The sequence below is a fragment of the Exophiala xenobiotica genome (assembly GCF_000835505.1).
Source record: "Exophiala xenobiotica strain CBS 118157 unplaced genomic scaffold supercont1.3, whole genome shotgun sequence".
NCBI lineage: Eukaryota > Fungi > Ascomycota > Eurotiomycetes > Chaetothyriales > Herpotrichiellaceae > Exophiala > Exophiala xenobiotica.
The window spans coordinates 3,635,480-3,653,482 of record NW_013562492.1 but is presented as its reverse complement, the minus strand read 5'-3'; the positions used below and the strand labels follow the sequence as shown (position 1 = coordinate 3,653,482).

The 18,003-nt window shown below is 53.4% G+C and overlaps 7 protein-coding genes across 8 annotated transcripts; 5 read left to right on the top strand and 2 right to left on the bottom strand.

Annotated features, from left to right (window-relative positions):
- Window positions 1–47: 47 nt before the first annotated feature.
- PV05_05599 (uncharacterized protein) lies at window positions 48–1,465 on the bottom strand (the record flags this gene model as incomplete). The annotated part of the gene is made up of 1 exon (XM_013462123.1): window positions 48–1,465. One exon carries the CDS (start codon window positions 1,463–1,465, stop codon window positions 116–118), a length of 1,350 nt encoding a protein of 449 aa, XP_013317577.1. The 3' UTR covers window positions 48–115.
- A 690-nt stretch (window positions 1,466–2,155) lies between these two features.
- On the top strand, window positions 2,156–3,298 carry PV05_05598 (uncharacterized protein; the record flags this gene model as incomplete). Its single annotated transcript, XM_013462122.1, has 1 exon — window positions 2,156–3,298. One exon carries the CDS (start codon window positions 2,156–2,158, stop codon window positions 3,293–3,295), a length of 1,140 nt encoding a protein of 379 aa, XP_013317576.1. The 3' UTR covers window positions 3,296–3,298.
- Window positions 3,299–3,713: 415 nt separating this feature from the next.
- Window positions 3,714–5,647, top strand: PV05_05597. Of its 2 annotated transcripts, XM_013462120.1 has the most exons (3): window positions 3,714–3,949; window positions 3,997–4,213; window positions 4,269–5,647. In XM_013462120.1, exons 1-3 carry the CDS (start codon window positions 3,898–3,900, stop codon window positions 5,602–5,604), a joined length of 1,605 nt encoding a protein of 534 aa, XP_013317574.1. In that variant the 5' UTR covers window positions 3,714–3,897; the 3' UTR covers window positions 5,605–5,647. The 2 variants fall into 2 exon arrangements, with proteins under 2 accessions (XP_013317574.1, XP_013317575.1); XM_013462121.1 differs by having other exon boundaries at window positions 3,714–4,213.
- A 1,794-nt stretch (window positions 5,648–7,441) lies between these two features.
- Window positions 7,442–10,315, top strand: PV05_05596 (uncharacterized protein). Its single transcript, XM_013462119.1, has one exon. The coding sequence runs from the start codon at window positions 7,492–7,494 to the stop codon at window positions 10,261–10,263; it is 2,772 nt and encodes a 923-aa protein (XP_013317573.1). The 5' UTR covers window positions 7,442–7,491; the 3' UTR covers window positions 10,264–10,315.
- A 111-nt stretch (window positions 10,316–10,426) lies between these two features.
- Window positions 10,427–12,336, bottom strand: PV05_05595 (uncharacterized protein; the record flags this gene model as incomplete). Its single annotated transcript, XM_013462118.1, has 2 exons — window positions 10,427–11,693; window positions 11,905–12,336. The coding sequence occupies 2 exons, from the start codon at window positions 12,334–12,336 to the stop codon at window positions 10,650–10,652; spliced, it is 1,476 nt and encodes a 491-aa protein (XP_013317572.1). The 3' UTR covers window positions 10,427–10,649.
- A 1,169-nt stretch (window positions 12,337–13,505) lies between these two features.
- PV05_05594 (uncharacterized protein) lies at window positions 13,506–14,540 on the top strand (the record flags this gene model as incomplete). The annotated part of the gene is made up of 1 exon (XM_013462117.1): window positions 13,506–14,540. The coding sequence occupies one exon, from the start codon at window positions 13,506–13,508 to the stop codon at window positions 14,538–14,540; it is 1,035 nt and encodes a 344-aa protein (XP_013317571.1).
- Window positions 14,541–15,666: 1,126 nt separating this feature from the next.
- PV05_05593 (uncharacterized protein) lies at window positions 15,667–17,996 on the top strand (the record flags this gene model as incomplete). The annotated part of the gene is made up of 12 exons (XM_013462116.1): window positions 15,667–15,716; window positions 15,770–15,949; window positions 16,044–16,157; window positions 16,206–16,251; window positions 16,301–16,505; window positions 16,556–16,762; window positions 16,816–16,940; window positions 16,991–17,046; window positions 17,093–17,150; window positions 17,356–17,395; window positions 17,444–17,668; window positions 17,716–17,996. The coding sequence occupies 12 exons, from the start codon at window positions 15,667–15,669 to the stop codon at window positions 17,994–17,996; spliced, it is 1,587 nt and encodes a 528-aa protein (XP_013317570.1).
- Window positions 17,997–18,003: the final 7 nt, after the last annotated feature.

The window sequence follows — 18,003 nt, the reverse complement described above, 5'->3', positions numbered from 1 at the left end:
TCGTAAGTGCTCGTAGTATTACTCGAGAGCCGACTCTCTGACCTCGATGCCTCTGCTGCTTTGCGCTTTTCAATGATGGCTCAACATCTTGATACAATAAGCTACTTTTGGGCTGTCACCTTAACCCCAGCGCTCGGATGTCTGCACTCGGTTTCTTGCCCAACAACAATTCGCTCACCACCAATCCTGTCCCCAGACTTAGACTGATTCCCCAAGGACCATGGCCAGCCGCGATCCAGACACCACCATCGTTCACTTTGCATCCGCCAAGATGATTCTCTGATATTCTACCGATCAAGGGCATGCCACTATGAGTGATCGGCCGAAAGCAGAGGCCCTCTCTGACAGTCTCGAGATCATCTTGATTTAACTCCGCGCCTTCTTTGGCCAGCCCAGTCAGTTGAACGGTGGTCTTGCGGAGGCTTTCGATGCTTCCCGGATCGATCAATTTCTTCACGTCGACCGCCAGCTCCGGCAAAGAGAGAGTGCTATCATTCAAGCCGCCAACCCACACTTCCGTTTGCCCATTGCGTGCGAGTCGAGCGTAAGCTTCGGGGGCATACGACCAGTATCGACCGGGTGCGCAATAGATCGCATAGCACTGCCAGTTGTCCTCTCCTCCGCCAATATGTCGTTTCTCAGGGTCAACCAAGGGAGCGGTGTAGCGTGGCGACTTTACCGCTATACTGTAGCCAGCAAGTGGACTGATAGGAATGCGGGTTTTGCTTCGTGGAAACAGCGTCTTGAAGACTCCGGGTGTCCACGCACCTGCAGATAGTACAACATTGTGACATTCGATTTCCCCCAAGTCGTTGTTGTGGTCTCCTGTCGACTCCAGTTTCAGGCCTTTCAAGGTGCCGTCGCTATCCGTCAACACGGCAGTGACTTTGGTTGACAGATGCACTTGCACGCCATTGTTCTTGCTCTCCTCAAGCAAGAACTCGCACAGTTCCTTCGGCTCAACCTGTGCGCAATCTTCCGGATTTGCAATCGTGTCCAGACTCCCCCCGACTTGCGGCGTGAACGCAGCTGGAGACCCGTCATCATTGAGCATGGCACCTTTGTCGTCCGACTTCGATTCCACTAAGCCAGCACGACTGGTCCCTTCCAGTAACCAGTCCTCTCGCCTTCCTTTACTGCCTTTACTGCCTTTGCTGCTGATGCCGTGGTCGTCGACACTGAGGCTATAAACGTGGCTCCCAGCGTACCCCCATTTCCGCTGACCGTTGTGCTCCTCCGCCAATTCACGGTGCAGTCTAAATGAGAGCGCGCCCAAACTCGAGACAGCTGGACTGAACCAATCCGATGCAAGAAACCCTCCGGCATAACCGCTCGCCGAAGTCAACAATGCCGGCGAAGAGTCGATGATATGTATGGCTGTATTTCCGGTTGCTCGCGTAGCTAAGGAGAGATAATACGCCATTGATAGGCCGATGATGCCTCCTCCTATAATGACCGTGCTCATTCTTGACCCGAGATAGATCAAGCAGAGAAGGTCGTTGTTCAAACTATCCGACAAGATGATGCGCGGGTTTGACAGTGCTTGTCGCTACTCACTTCCTTTCAATTGCTGTCCGATCTGCACTTCGGGTGATGTCACGATGGTTCTGGTTCACGTTCAGGTTTAGGCTCGAACTCCCGACTGCTTGAATGATGATCATATTCTTGAGATCCCTGCTACACCAACCTATACTGATGTTCCACGGTACGCATCCGTCGGAGTTCTCCTGTCCACCAAAACCCAATGATGGAGAGAAGAAGTGTGTTGGAACGGTACGATGATGATACTAATTTCTACGGCATGCAGGCACCTAGCAGGAATACCTGGGAGGCCATATCCGTGCCAAGGCCTATGGCTCATTCCAAAGCACGGCAAGTCCGCGACAATTCGCATCGGTAGAGTTATCGTGGACCAGTTCTCGACCAGGATCTGACCAGTATGCAATAACGGTGATGTCCGTTTGTTTCTGGAAGGAGACCACCTAGAGGCTGGACATCCGACGACGGGGCTGTAGTGATAATGGAGCATGGTCCCCCTGCAGCAGACAGAGGCATATTAAGCCCTCGCCCGCCGATCGTGCTGTTATTGCCCTCTTACTGCTTCGACCTTGTGCAGTTCATCCTGCCGACCGCATTTCGTCCAATTTCGGAATAGATGTCTGCCTCCAATCACAGCTGGGGCCACGGCCTCGGACTCAGCTCCGGTCAGAGAGAACCCATATACGACTTGTTGACACCCTTTCAAAGTATGCCAAAGGAGATGACCGGGCGTTCAATCTGGACGAAAGAAGAGCTCCAGAACGAGCCGAGCAGATGGATTCGTTGCTGGAATAGCAGCGAGGTGAAGCAAATTGAGCAAGCCATTCAACATGTCGAGAAGCAGAAGCTACCCCTCGCAGAGGTAGACCGTTCAACTTTTAGGCTGCCTGCTGACCTTGCAGCTACGCTGTCAGAGGTCAGAGATGAGCTCATCAACGGTATTGGTTTCGTTGTACTGCGCGGTCTGCCGGTTCAATCGTGGACAACCCGCCAAGCTTCCATTGCTTACCTTGGAATTGGCTCATATATCGGACGCCGAGTGAGCCAGAACCGTCAGGGACATATGCTTGGTCATGTCAAAGACCTGGCAGAGGGCAAAGAGGTCAATGGTGAGGGACGGATCTATCGGACGCAGAAGGCACAAACGTACCACACTGACGAGAGCGATATCGTCGGGCTGCTCTGCCTGCACAAGGCTATGTCAGGTGGACAGTCGCAAGTGGTCTCGACCCAACACATATACAATGTCCTGCGGAACGAACGGCCTGATGTGCTCGAACAATTGTGCATACCACATTGGTTCTACGACAGGAAAGGAGAAACGAGCGAAGGGGAAAATGAGTGGATGCGAACACCGGGGTACTACTACTATCAGGGCAAGCTGAGCATGAAATGGGATTCGTACTATGTCGGCGCATTGCAAAGGTTCTGGGAAGCTGGGTTGCTCCCAGAATACACTGATGCTCAGCGGGAAGCGGTAAAAGTCATGGAGGAGACATGTCAACGGCTTTGTCTGGAAATGATACTGGAGCAAGGCGACATTCAGTTTGTGACGAATACCCACAATCTGCATGCTCGGTCGGAATATCAGGATGCGGCTGATCCGACGAAGAAGCGCTGGTTACAGAGACTGTGGCTGGCCACTTCGGAGGAAGAAGGGGGTTGGCCGTTACCTTTTGCTGATTCAAAATACTTGAAGAGAGGAGGCGTTCAAGTTAACAGAACGCCAGAATCGTACCCTTTGGAAGCGGAGTAGGACACAAGCAAAGCTGGGACATCTCTGGTGTCTATAAAAGCCACTACGCAATGGAATGCGCTCAAGTCCCTATGAGTTGCCGTCTGGTGAATACAATCATGGGGAGCACGGGTGGGGAGTAGGTGATACTGCAGAGTAGTCGATGAGGCTCCCTGTTTTGCGCTGCCCAAGGTGTTTCCTGAGTGAGCCATATCTCAGCTGTGATGTTCGCTAGTGGCTGTTATGTGCATAAATGAATTCTACCAGACGTTGGCTGTAATGTGGGTGACAGTGAGATATCGGATGTCCTCTGTACAGACGAAAAGGAGTTGACAAGGCGGTCTTCCCCATGCGCTGCTGAGTCATCATGCTACCCACTAAAATCTGCAGGCAGCTGAGACAAGCTGCGCTTCAGCCCAAGATATTGCACCGCCACATTCACTTCGACACCAGCTTCGCAAGAACACAAAAGATACGACAAAGAGCGTACTGCTCGTCGCTGCGTCAAACCCCCTCTAGACAATCCGAATGCTTCCATAACTCTTTCGCGGTTGACGAGCTACCGCAACGACCTCTCCCTCTGCCATACTCATGGAAGCCCGGCCTGACAAAAACGGCTCGAGATGGACAAGGAGAAAAATAGGCCAGATGCCGGGTTGAGATCTCTTGATCACTGTACGTCGCCATACAGAGATCTTGCGGCTGTACTGACCGCGGCCCAGATAAAATCAGACTTCCAAAATGGCGATACAACCTCAGAGAACAACTCCTCCCGATCGTGCGGTGGGAAACTCCTTACGTCGCATGGCTGCAGGACAGTCTGCGGACACCAGCTCTGGACACATACTTCGCCTTCTCTGCAAACTTGGGAACACACACGGCTTTCATGGTCTTGCTGCCGATTCTGTTCTGGTGCGGCCATACGGGTATTGGAAGAGGGTACGTGATGCCGCGGAACTGCATGAAGGGGAGGCCAGAATCTGACGTTCTACAGAATGACACATGTACTGGCAGCCGGCTGTTTCTGGAGCGGGTTCTTCAAGGACTTGCTATGCTTGCCCCGGCCCCTTTCACCACCGTTGCAACGAATTACTATGTCCGGCTCAGCTGCGCTCGAATATGGCTTTCCATCGACCCATTCTACCAACTCAGTCTCCGTCGCAATCTACTCGCTCTATCTACTGCATAGCAACGACCATATCAGTCCGAGCCTGAAGCTGGGTCTGCAGATATCGTTCTACCTCTACGCCTTTTCGATCGTTCTGGGCCGTCTTTATTGTGGTATGCATGGCTTTTTCGACGTCATTTGGGGGACCATTCTTGGTGCTTTGGTAGCGTTGGTGCAATGCTTCTACGGCGAGTACTTTGACCAGTGGGTCCACGCTGGGGACTTGCCGCGAGTCTTACTTGTGGTTCTGGCGGTGTTGGTCTTGGTACGGATCCACCCTGAGCCAGCTGACGACTGTCCTTGCTTCGACGATAGCGTCGCTTTTGCCGGCGTTTTCATCGGTATCCAAGTCGGAGGCTGGCATTTCTCACGAACATCATATGCATGGTCAGAGCCTAATCCGGGCACTGTGCCGTTTGACCTAGCCACAATGGGCTGGACTGTGGTTGTTCTTCGCATTGTGCTGGGGGTCCTTACAATCTTTGCCTGGCGTGGAATAATGAAGCCGACCCTGCTCAGGATTTTCCCGCCGATTTTCCGGGTGATCGAAACCCTCGGTCTTACGCTACCGCGAAGATTCTTCAAGCCTGCTTCACAATACGAGACGGTGCCTCGACAAGACAACGACGACAATGTCATTCCTCCGGCGAGGGACATTCCTCATCTATTGTCATCATTCAGGAGAAGAAGGGCAATTTCAGTTGGTCCGCAGTCAGAAGCTGATGCATATGAGGCCTTGGCCTATCGCGATAAGAGGAGGAGGGCCAGTCGAATCCTTGAGGGTTCGCCTAGCCCAGTCAAGCAAGCCTCGCCGGAACCCAGTTACTTTCAGGAGAACAGCTCGCCGCGAAAAGATTCTCCTGCCTCGGGTAGGAAGCGATCGAGCAGCGTTGAGATGTTCCGCGCACAGATGGGAGCTGGTGTGGATCAATTGTCGCCCATGCCTCTGAGCACACCGGGAGCGGGACGTTCGCCAAGTCCTCAAGAAGTTCAGGCAATGGACTTACTGCAGGAGAGACGGCTGTTTGCCAGTATTCAGAGGCCTAGAGTGCGATATGATGTGGAAGTGGTGACGAAGCTGATTGTTTATTCGGGCATTGCCTGGCTGTCGGTCGAGGGCAATCCCATTCTCTTCAAGTATCTAGGCCTGGCAGTCGACTAGATGTGTAATCAATATCACTGAAGTGATGTCTTCTTGCAGGATGCTGCTCCACGTCTATCCAAGCTCTGTACATGTCCTCCAGTATTGCCTAGCGCGGTAGAGAGCTATACTTGTGCGATTTATGCCTCTAGGTGCCTCCCATAGCGATGGACCTGCTTCTCATACTAAGGTAGGTATGCTCTGAAGACGAGCTCGCCACCGCTCCACCCACATGACTGATGGCGAGAAAACAACCGCAGCCAGAGGTGTTGGAAAAGCCACAATGGTATGACTATGCCTTCCATGGCGGGCACTCGGAGTGATGAGGATGAGAGAGCTGCAGAAGACTTCTGGGCCTGAGCCAGAGCTAGCGTTTATTCCGTTTCCATGTCTTTCAGGAAACGTAGCGCCTTGTCTCCTCTGACGCCCTCATTAGACATATAATCAGCGAAAACCCTCCCATGTTTGTGTTGGTGGTAATGCCTGCTCTGCTCGAGCTCCAAGACAACATCTCGCGCCAGTTTTTCATTCCTTCCTGCCACGGCACCCAGACAGGTATACGAGTACTCTTAAGTATTCACCTCCGACTACTTATGGGCCGTATAATGTAATGTGAGAAAGCACGCCCCTCTTGGGAGCGTGAGTGTATGAGATTGATCAATCCTCATAGTGGCGCAATCTGCTCGTCCTTGCACAGCCCGGCGTCCTACGGTCGCGATGTATTTTTGCCCGCTGTGGACTGTCAGCAAGTTTCGGAGCAGGGCTTTGAGGTTCTTCATGGAGAACCGTACCTTGCTCGGTCACAGCAGTGTGGCCTCCAAGGTGATGAGGATTGCACCAACTCATGACAGATCAGCAGGCTGTTGTGCCGGTGTTGCGTTCTTCGCACGACCTCATTTCTGGCCCCAGGCAATATTGGATCGGTCGTCCTGAGAAGAACCATTTTCTGTGGTGTCCAAAAGCCATTTCGCTCGCCACCGGCTGTACAGTCGAGGTGTTCTCGTGCGTGGCGATCGTGCTTTGATTTGATGTTGCCGTGTCGCTTGTCGATTGTAATCGAGGTGTTCTTCGTTGGTGGCGATTTTGGATCTGATGTTGCCGCGTCGCTCGCCATCTATAATTGAGGTGTTCTCGTTTGAGGCGACCGTGTCTTGATCTAATGGTGCCGTGTCGCTCGTCGGCTGCATAGTCAAGGTGCTCTCATTTGTAGCAACAGTATGTCAAACTAACGTTGCCGCGTCGCTCGTCAGCTACATGAGGCGTCCTCGTTCATGGCGACAGTGATGTTCTCAGATGGTGCCGTGCCGCTCTTCGGCTGTTCAATCGAGTTGTCCTCGTTTATAGCGACAATGTTATCTTCAGACGGTGCCGTGTCGCTCTTCGGCTATTCAATCGAGTTATCCTCGTGTTGGCGACAATATTATTTTCAGCTGGTGCCGCATCGCTCGTCGACTGGCGTTTGTAGAGAGGTCCTTGTTTCTAGCGACTGTGTTATCTTTAGATCTTGCCGCATCGCTCGTCGGCTGTGGAATTCACAGTAGAGATGTTCTCGCCTGTGGACACAGACGTAAATATAAGTATTTCTCGTGATCTAGCAACGTCCCTTCTGTGCGTAAAGAGAAGCCTCGTGCTGGTATGGGCTTTACGAGTCTGGCTTCTATTCTCTACTACGTCATGCACGTCATGAGGATGTACTCCGAAGTAATGCACTTTGAGTCTAAATGCGGCACCGTAATTGATTTGGCTAATCCTCGGCAAGTCGGCAGTAAAATTATCTTGGCGCGAGTGACGCATGAAGTCGCGTTTCGCCGTTCGCATCGCATTTCAATTGAACTTTCTCCAATCCGACTTTCACAACAATAAACATCTCTTCTATGCCTTGACTGAAGTCGAACAGCTTCTTCAGCCATGGCTGACTCTTCTTCCTTCATGGACTGGAGTCCTGCCACTCCAATACCTCATCATAACCCATACCCAGACAACTACATGCCCGGCGGATGGCCAGAGGAATCTGGTGAATCTCTCACTCCGACCGCAGGCGTTTTTGCCCGCCGACCAGCACCGTCCGGCTTCCTACCAGCTGCGAAAAGACTTTGTCAAGGCCTCGGCACTGCCATCGCGTCCGGAGTTCAAGCTACTACTGCAGTCGTCACAATCCCTACCTACTCCATTGTTCGCCAAGTCCGACAGCGCCGAAGACAGCGTGCAAGACGGCAGCGAGGAAACCGGCCTTTGCCAGAGTCACCATGGAACCGGGCTGTTGCTGCTCGTGAGGCAGAACACATGCAAATGAGAGAAGACCTTCGACGACATGAAGCATACGATCGTCACCTGAATGCACTTGAGGAGATGGCTCCAGTCAAGACGATAACTCACCCCTCTGCACAAGGAAGACTTTACCATGTCCCACACCTCCTACCTACTGCTGTGGCCACGACCAAGCGCAAGAGATGCATAGAAGCAACAACAGAACAGAAATCACACACATCGACTCCACTGGTGTTCGCTGGTATGCCGCAATTTGCGCCCCCAGCTCGAGAGTCACCAGATTCTGCCACACCCAACAAACAACAGCGAGTACTTCCGCCTGAACCCCGAACCCTATTCTCTCTACCTCGATTGGATCCTTCTACCTTTAGTACTCGACCGCCCTCTCCACCTACTTCCGAGTCTCCTCCTACAGCTAGTTCCGAGTCTCCCCCTGCACCTGGCGACAATCACTCGCAAGACCATTCTGGCTCAGACAAGGGTAGCGACTCGGATACATCCTCCATACGATCATACTACCTACGCCCGAAGAAACTAAGGCTCCGGTATCATAGGACAAAGAAATCAGACGATACAAAAACTGCTGCAGCCACTGTGCGCACTGACACCGTTGGTCCAAGCTTGGTACCGCCCAAAGCGCGTGCACCACCGCCCCCGGCCATTGTTGTCCAAGAAACGACAGCCGTTGTCACCACTGAAGCCAAAGTCACTGTTGACGAAGATTTTTTGTCACCACCGCGTGTCAAGAAACGCAGAGTTAGCACACCGAGGATCAAAAAGACCTTGGACGAGCCAGGAAGTGCAAAGACAACAGGATCAGAGATCTCTTCTACCTGTAACTGTTCGCCAGGCAATTCGACTCCACGTGCTGCGACAGAAGCTACATCACCTGGCGAAAGCCACATCTCTTCAACCTGCGAATGTTCTCCAGGAAATTTGGATCTGACACCGCGTGCTGTGGCACAAGAGACATCACCTAGCGAAAGTCACATCTCATCAACCTGTGAATGTTCTCCAGGCAATTTGGATTTGACACCGCGTCCAACGACACAACCGAAGTCACCCAACGAGAGTGACATTTCTTCGATGTTCGTCGGAACACCACCAGACCAGGAAGAGGACGCCCGACTCTTCGCAAGAATCATGGCAACAATCGGTGGATCACCAACACCGGTAGGCAAAACAGCCGCTAGATATGGAAATGGCCATACCACGAAGTCGACGAGCTCGAGCGACGCTCAAAAATCTGAGAACAATGTCTCCACAAACGAGGATGACTCGGGTGCACAGCCGACGAGCGACACGGCACCAGCTGAGAATGATATTGTCGCCATAGACGAGGATGACTCGAGTGCACAGCCGACGAGCGACACGGCACCAGCTCAGAATGATATTGTTGCCATAGACGAGGATGACTCGAGTGCACAGCCGACGACCGACGAGACTACATCTGATCCAAGCACACCGAAACGTGGTCACCCAGAAGAGACAACTGAACAGCCAACTATTAGGACTGGACAAGAGAGTTCGACGTCTGACGCTGCGAACTTACAAACCCCAGTACAGAGCCTTGCGAAACTGACTCTCGAAGACCCGTACACTCCAGATGCTCCAACACCGAAAGCATCACCACACTCTGCAGAGAAGACTCAAAGAGTCACAAGAGCAGAAGCAAAAAGACTAGCCTTGTTGGAAGAAGTTCAGCACTATGAGATCGGGCCACTTGAGCAGGAATGGGAGAAGAAAATCCAAGCAGCCTTGCGAAGTGGACACGGCGATTACAAAGCCACAGATCTCACTCGAGTCGTACCTCTCCTTCAGGGTCGAGGTACAGACAACTGGTTGAACGATGAAGTCATCAATGGCTACCTCAAACTCATTGTCGAACATGGCAAGAAGAATGACCGACCCACACAAGTACCGACCCACCACGCATTTGTCTCCTTCTTCTACAACAACCTCGAAGCCAAAGGCTATGATAGTGTCAAGCGTTGGGCGAATCGAGCCAAGATTGGAGGCAAGAATCTGTTGGAGACAGAGAACGTCTTCATTCCGATCAACAGTGGAATGCACTGGACCCTCTGTGTGGTGTCAGGCAAGAACAAGACAATCACCCACTACAACAGCTTGAGTGGGAACGGCCGGAAATACGTGGAAACGGTCAAGAAATGGGTGCAACAGGAACTCGGAAGTGCCTACAAGGAGGACGAATGGAAGATGGAGTTCAAGGGAGAATCACCACAACAGCAGAACATGGATGACTGTGGTGTGTTTACTATCACGAGCGCCAGGCAGATCATGCTTGGGCTCACGCCCATGAGCTACAATGCTGGCTTGATCCAGCTCCAGAGGAGGAGGATTGTGGCCGAGCTCATCAATGGGGCTCTCCTCAAGAGCGGCAGGGCCGCATGAATGTACGTTTTTACGATTTGATGATTGTTATGAGTACGACGAACTTGGTCTTGTTTTGAGTAAATAGCGGGCGTTGAGCCCAGGAGAGGCTCCTGGAGCAACCAAGGCTCCATATGATACCCACAGGGGCGAACAGCACCCAACTGTAAAGTGTAATAAACTAATTTTCTTGAACCTGGCTTCCTTCTTCCTGGCATCTAGAATGGTATATCATGATGTTGGCGACGAGCTCCATGGGGGCTTAAGCAGGACAGGGCTGGTCGCGTGGCGATGGCGACGATGACTTCCTCGTGAATATCAAGTCCGCCTTGTTGGTATCGACGTGCATCTCAGCCTCAAGGACCAGTGGGACAGGGGTTACCCTGAGTGTCTGTTCCTGAGTAGCATCAAGCGGGACTGGGACTGGTAATGCCATGGGTGATGGTCTGCCTCAGGACACCCCACTGGTTCCTCGGATCCTTGCCGAACTCGTCGAGCAGATCTTGCACCCAGCGCGCCTCGGTGGTGGTGGTGGTGCCACCGGCGCGCATCCCGCCGAGCGCTTTCCACGCCATGCGTAGAGGGTACAACACTAGAAACTGGCCCGTCAGAGAGCTCGTGCGGGAGAGTTGGAAGGGGATGCTACGGCAGATTTCGACGGCCGCGGTGCGGGAGAGGGATCGCATGCGTGCATCGTCGTCCTCCTCCTTCTCTTCAAAGAGTCTTGACGAAGACGACGACGATGACGGTGGTGTTGGCGGCGGAGGGAACGCTTGAGACACGCCAGGCGTAGTACTGGTGAGAAAAAGCTCAATGGCCAGGATCAGCGCGGCATCGTACAGACATGTATACGTCGCCGCATGGGTGGAGGTGAAACTTAGCACGGTCGAGTCGAAGAATTGAGACGGCGACGCTGCTCGACGAGATGATAGAACTGCTGCGCTATCTTTCGTTGTGATCTGGCCCTCGGGACTTGAATCCCAAACGCGTCGCCAGGCTAAGAGGTCGTTAAGGACCTTGGATGCTTTCGTGCGTAGGTCGTAGAGATCCTCAGCCTCATCGCAGCGTCGTTCGTGTCCTCGTCCTTGTTTTCGTTTTCGCGCTCGCTCCCGTTCTCGCTCTCGCTGCTCCATCAGGCCCGGCAGGTCGGCGAAGATGTCGAGAAGCAAGTCCGCGGCACTTTTCGATGCCTGGGGGCCATCAGGGCTTTTGCCGTTCGACGACGACCACCACCACCACGGAATGGTTTTCCATTCGTCCCGGGACAGAAACGTGCGCTTTGACACGGCGAGGGAGGCGAGTATGATGAGGAAGCGGGAGGATTCAAGGAGTGTGTGGGCGAGACTGTTGTTGGCGCTGGCGACGAAAGCGTGCGGCCCGCGCATTTCGAGGACGCTACCCAGGCCGAGTGCGTGGTCGATCCAGCCGGTCGAGCTGGACAGGACGAACATCTGTCGGATAGCGGTTATGTCAGTTCAGTCAGGGACAGAATGGACCGAGATGGGGCCTGGCGAGGCCAGGTGGCTTTGGCTTGGACTTGGACTGGCTGGGGATAGGAAACGAGGTGGTCCTCCATGCATAACGGTACATTGTATGTGAGAGATAAAGCAATCGTGGTGATTCGAATTCTCACAAGACACACAACCATGCGAAGTTACTCACTTCATAAGCTCCCAAAATCAAGATGGCCAGCACATTGTCATCGTCGCCGGTTTCACATGTGCTTGGGCTTTGGCTTTCGCTTTCGCTTTCACTTTTGGTTCTGTTCTTGCTCCTTCGCACCGCTGGCTCCTGGTCCGATGGTGGCGGTGGCGGCGGTGGTGGTGGTGGTGCTCGTAGCGAACGAAGCTCGCGATTGAGCCGTGCAAGAGACGCCACGTACAAGCGCGATCCTTCCCTGGAGACGGCCGGCGCGCCCTGCACTTGGCCGAGATACGCCTTCGCCAGGGCCTGGAGACACTGAAGGGACAAGGGCAATCGCCATCCCGCATCGTCGTCCGCGGCACGGAATCCGACCCACGGAGGCAGCCTGTCTCGCGGATCGACTTCGAACAACGTGTTTCGGAGGTACGAGAGACAGATGCCGTCGCGCATGGGCCAGAGGCGCGGCTGCTGAAGCCCAAGGCCAGAAAAAGTCCCCCGTGTCACGGGCACCAAGGAGGAGGAGGAGGAGGAGGCGGTACCACCGGACCACTGCCAGTGCTCATCAAGCTGGCTTCGTTTTGCAACAGCAGAAGCAGAAGACCGCTGATGTCGCTGAAATCGATCGGTCTCGTTGATGAATTCGGTCGCCTTGTAGCCGTCGCAGCCAAACCCGCTCTGCTCGCAGCGGAGACACGTTGGTCTCGCTCCATCTGGAGTTTTTCATGAAACCTTGTCAGTCATACACTAGCATGCATATATCATTCATGGCACCTCGGATGGCCGGCAGCGGCAGCGGCAGTGGCAGTGGAATGTCCTTTTCCTCTTCCTAGAAGCCCCGGACGAAATACCGGCAGGAGCAGTAGGTACAGTACTCACCACATTTGACATGGCGTTTGCGGCACGTCAAGCAGCCTTTGGACCGCCCGCCGCGACCGACCATCCGAAAGGCGCGACTACTAGTGTTCTAGCGTTGGGTATTCATGTATGAGGTACTAGTACTGAAGACGATCTGCGCAAGGGTGCAAGGTGAAGAAGACCGGGTGAGTGAGCGAGCGAGCGAAAAGGCCAAAACAGTCGTCGACAAGAACGTTGCTAAGTTAGTAAGGTGAATAGTTAGGGCATCCGGCGTGCTACGGATCTTCGCCGCTGAATGCACCATGATGCGTCAAGGCTTATCGAGTCTGTTTCTCAGTTGGCCTGGTGGGAGGATGGGGGCTGGCACTTCGACGAATGACTACGAGTCTACCGCAGAATGCGCCCAAAGAGGAAGTGTGGCTTACCGGTCACTAGGCTTGATACAGGCAGACCGGGATAAAAGACTGGAGAATGGGAAGCCCGTCCTCGCCATACTCGTACAGGGCTTCCAGCTTGACCATGTCGTCCCTAAAGCCAAATCGTGAAATGAACCGTATGTGGTGGGAATGTCACAACGACCAATGCACCGCCCCGGTGCCCAGGCTGTGATGGCGGACGGTGCCAGAACAATTGGAATATAAAAGAAGGCTTCCTGTCATCGCATGTAGACGGGGAACGCAGAGTTGGTTGCAATCATACTTCTCCTCACTTACTTATACGTACTCAGTACTGCAAAAAGACCTACCTTAAATAACCACTCCAAGATGCCGTCGCGTGCCTACATTGAAGAGCCTCCTCCGCCGCCTTACACAAGTGCCAAAGAAGAAAGCGAGGTCGTCTCCCGATCCCTCGCATGGATCCCGCCACCTCCCTCATCGTCGCGACAGTATCCTACTCTCCCCGTGCCCATCGCCATTCCTCAGATCCATCCAAGCAACATAATGTCGGGTCCGATGCCCTTCTATCGAGCATACTCGAATCTCCTCCTTCGGCACTTTGTGTCTGTCGAGAACTTTGTCCATTTCATCGACAGCATTGACATCGCGCTGGCACCAGCACCGCCTTTCCAGGTGGCACAGCTGGCCAGCACGGGTCTCGGCTTCGTTCCACATCACTGGGCTCAGGTAGCCAGTTCTGCTGTCGGCGTGGCCGCGGGGGCGGGCAATGCGGCCTTCAGCGCAGGCCGATCGAGAATGTTCATGAACAAGGTGAATGAGGAGTTCTTCGCTCCACGAGGTCTCAAGGCATCCATCAAGAAGGACAAAGAGCTGGGCATCATGCTCGGTGAAGACCCGGATCAGCCACGCATCGCTCCTCCAGGTCATTCGCCAGCAGCGGTGACAGTCGCGGAGCGTAGATTGTTCGCCTTGCAAGGCCTTGTCGCGCCCCTCACCTTTGAAGTACCACCTCCAGAACAGCGCCGCAATATGATGGGCCGGTTGACGGCTAAAGGTGTGCACAGAAAGATCCAAAAGGGTCGAAAGGACGCGGTCAAAGCAGCTCGCAAACAAGGCGTCGCGGTCGGGGACGCGGATTTGGCTTTGCTTAGCTCTTCTGAATCGTCTTCCAGTTCGGATCCGGAGTCGGACAGACCGCGGAAACAGAGCCCCAAGAAGGCTGCGAAGAGAGAAAGAGAGCGTACCAAAAAGGCCGGCGAGAGAGAAAAGAAGATGGCAAAGAAGGCCGGCGAGAAAGCAAAGGACGACGCAAAGCAGGCCGCTAAGTTGAGCTGGATTGTAATTGAGAATCTTCCTCAACAACAGCGGCACGCTCGAGAGTATCACATGGGCAGCGGGTAGGTACAAATCCGTCACGGGCACGAGAGATGCAGTCGGCGTATGAACGTACCATGATCAGCTGGTTTCTGCACCGTGACGTCCGCCTGCAAAAGGAGAGACCCTTGTCAGCATGTTCTGAGTCGGGATGGGAGACTTACCGCAGCCAAGTATCACCACAACAATGTCATTACCTTATGGAGCGTGGCTCCGTCCATGGGTGGGAGATGAGCAGCCGGGTCGATGACGGACGGACTGGCGCCCTCGAGCGCAGCCGGATAAGCGGCCCATGCCATCTTGAGGGCTTCGATACGCGTGTTGAGATATTTCCAGGATGAGGATTAGGTTGCCCAATCATCATGTCGCAGACTTCTTCGCGAAGCAGTAATAGGACCGAGGGTCTAGTCATATCAGGAGCGAAGCATGTAAGCCTGACATGGACATGGTGGACCGGGGGAATGCCGGTACCATCACATGTCTGCAAGTCTCCGTATGAAAGATGGCCATGCATATTGACTTGCTTTCTGCGGAACACTGGTGCACGGCGATCAACAACGGCGGGGATGATGCTGGCCACTGTGGTATGGTAAGCCCTTGCCAAAACGAAATCGCTAGGGTAGTCAGAGGGTAGTACGATGAGTCAGCATCTGACAGTCAGTGTCCGAGTCGAGTAAAGCAAGATCTGCCTATCTCATCGACTCATCATCAGTTGTTGCTGCACAAAGACGTGTCAGTAGACTCAGTGTCTTCCAAAACCGAGATCCAAGGAATCATTTCCGCTCGCCCTCGAACCCCATCTGCGCTCATCCTGGAGGCTAGAGGTTGATTTCTCGGGGTGGTCCCTCAACCGTCCAATGGAATGGAGCGTCAACCCCCAGCTTTCGCCTCTTATCCCATCTTGGGCCCATTGATGGGCCTGCTCCTCGAACGCCCCGCACCAGATGTCCTCGAAGGCCTGCGCCCATTCCAGACCACTTGTACCTACCCGGTAGAACCCCCGACTAAGCAGCGTGGAAATATTCCTTGGTACAAGATCGTCGCGCTCCCGAGATCTATGTCGAGATCGCCGGAGAAGATGCCATCTTTCCAGCTTTCTTTTCCTATCCCTTCTTCGTGTCTGCTGTAGAGGTTCAAGAACCCGGTCGTAAGTATGTCTCCAGGTCGCTTAACAGAAGAAGACGAGTACGATTTCGTCGTATGGTGAGTTGCGGATCCTGTCATGATACGCGATATCTCTGACTGGACTTCCCAAGTGGTGCCGGCACAACTGGCTGTGTTGTAGCAGGCCGCCTGGCCGAGGACAGCAATGCCAGGATACTTCTGGTTGAGGCCGGACCTCACAACAAAGATCTTGAGAACGTCCATATGGCAGGCGGATGGTCCAAGAACTTCGACTCAGAAACCGATTGGAATCTAATTACTCCCCCCATGAAGTAAGGCTCTCCAGGACCCTGTGACAGTTTTACGGGAGCTTTTGCAGCACCCCAAGTTCCCGATGCAACTTTCCAGTGCTAACGAGGCGAACAGTGGTGTCGACGGACGCCAGGTGAAACTCAGCCGAGGAAAATTCCTCGGTGGCTCATCAGGAGTCAATGGGACGTTGTGTATTCGTGGATGTAAACAAGATTATGATGACTGGAAGTAAGGGCTGCCAGGGCATTTTATTGGGTGGTTGGCTGAAAGTTGAAGTCTCCCAGGATGGTCCGGCGAAGAAATGTTCCAATACATGAGAAAGGTCCGCATGGTCATGGAGAACTGGAAATCCTCGTACTAACGAGCCACAGGCCGAAACATTCCACAACAAGCCATGGTTCGAGGCCGATGAGAGTGCTCATGGCTTTGATGGTCCTCTTCACACCGAGCCACATGACCTTGCACCAATCTCCAAATTGCTGCTGGAATCGATGCAGTCTCAAGGCATGCCGTTGGTACCTGACATGTTTAGTAACGGCGAGACTGCTCAGGGTTGTGGCCACGCTCCCAGAACAGGTACGGTATGAAGCCTCGTGTCTGGAAGTTTCGCTGAGTCTTTCGTCCAGTGCACAAGGGCATTAGGACGACCGGTGCCGACTTTGTAACAAATGACCGGCGCAGGGACAACATCGATATCGTGGTCGACACGGTTGTTGATAAGGTCAACTTCGAAGAGAAGAATGGCCAGCTCGAAGCCACGAGTGTGACCCTTGTCGACAAGACCGGAGCGAAGAGAGACGTAAAGGCGAGAAAAGAGATTATCATTTCCGGAGGTAATTGTACTCGTTTCCTCGATTGTCCCGGAGGAGATTGATCAAGTCCCTAGGCGCATACTGCTCGCCAGCAATTCTTCTTCGATCCGGCATCGGTCCAGCGGAGGAATTAAAACAATTAGGCGTCAAATGTCTGGTGGATTCTCCAGGAGTAGGAAAGAACTTGCTGGATCACCTTGTCAGTGCAATTCGTAAAGGATGGCTCTCCGGATGCTGACCACATCTCAGATAGTCTTCACCTTCTATGAGACTGAGAAAGAGGGCTTGACAAATGACCATCTCGTGTAAGTCGTGTTTCCGTCCGTTTAGAAATTCGTTGACTTCTGGCAGATACCACGGAGACGCTGCAATGGCCTCGTACATGCTGTACAAGGAAAAAAAGGAGGGGGTACTTTCAACGTTCCCTTTTGGTGCTTTCGCATACGCAAGGCTCGATGACCGACTGCAAAACGAACCGTTGTGGCAGAAAGCGAAGAGAGAACCCGGTCGTGATCCGATGGGCTTGACTCCTAAGCAACCTAACATCGAGTTTTTCACCACAGAGGCAAGTCTTCGACCCCTGGCCGGGGAATCATTCGCTGACCATGCGATAGTTGTATGGCGGTCCAAAGCAATATGACCAGTTGCCGATCGGTGAGCTCATGCGGATTGAGACCGTGGCAAAGGCTGACGCTTTTCCAGACAAGAAACATGCATTTGCAATGATAACAGAGCTCTTTTCACCTCGATCCAAGGGCACCGTCACCCTTAAATCAACCGACCCATTCGAAAATCCCGTTGTAGATTGCAACTATCTCTCCGACCCACTCGATCTACTGGTGCTCAGCGAAGGCTGCCGCCTGGGGAATGAGATCGTCATGAAAGGAGCTGGCACAAAAGATATCGTCAAAGGATCGTGGCCATCTGGTGAGTAAACGACCATCCCCGAAAAGTCCTAGCTGACAGACATGTAGACTTGACACATCATTCTTTCACCACCCGAGAAGACTGGGTTCCCCACGTCAAACAGCACGCCACGACGTGCTACCATGCTGCTGGTACCTGTAAGATGGGACAAGCAGACGACAAGGCCGCCGTCCTTGATGAAAAGCTACAAGTCCGTGGTGTCAAAGGATTGAGAGTTGCCGACTGCAGCGTGATGCCAATATTGCATGGCGGTCATACACAAATGCCAGCGTACGGCATCGGTGAGAAGGCTGCGGATCTGCTCAAGGAGAGCTGGCTCAAGGCTTAGATGGAGT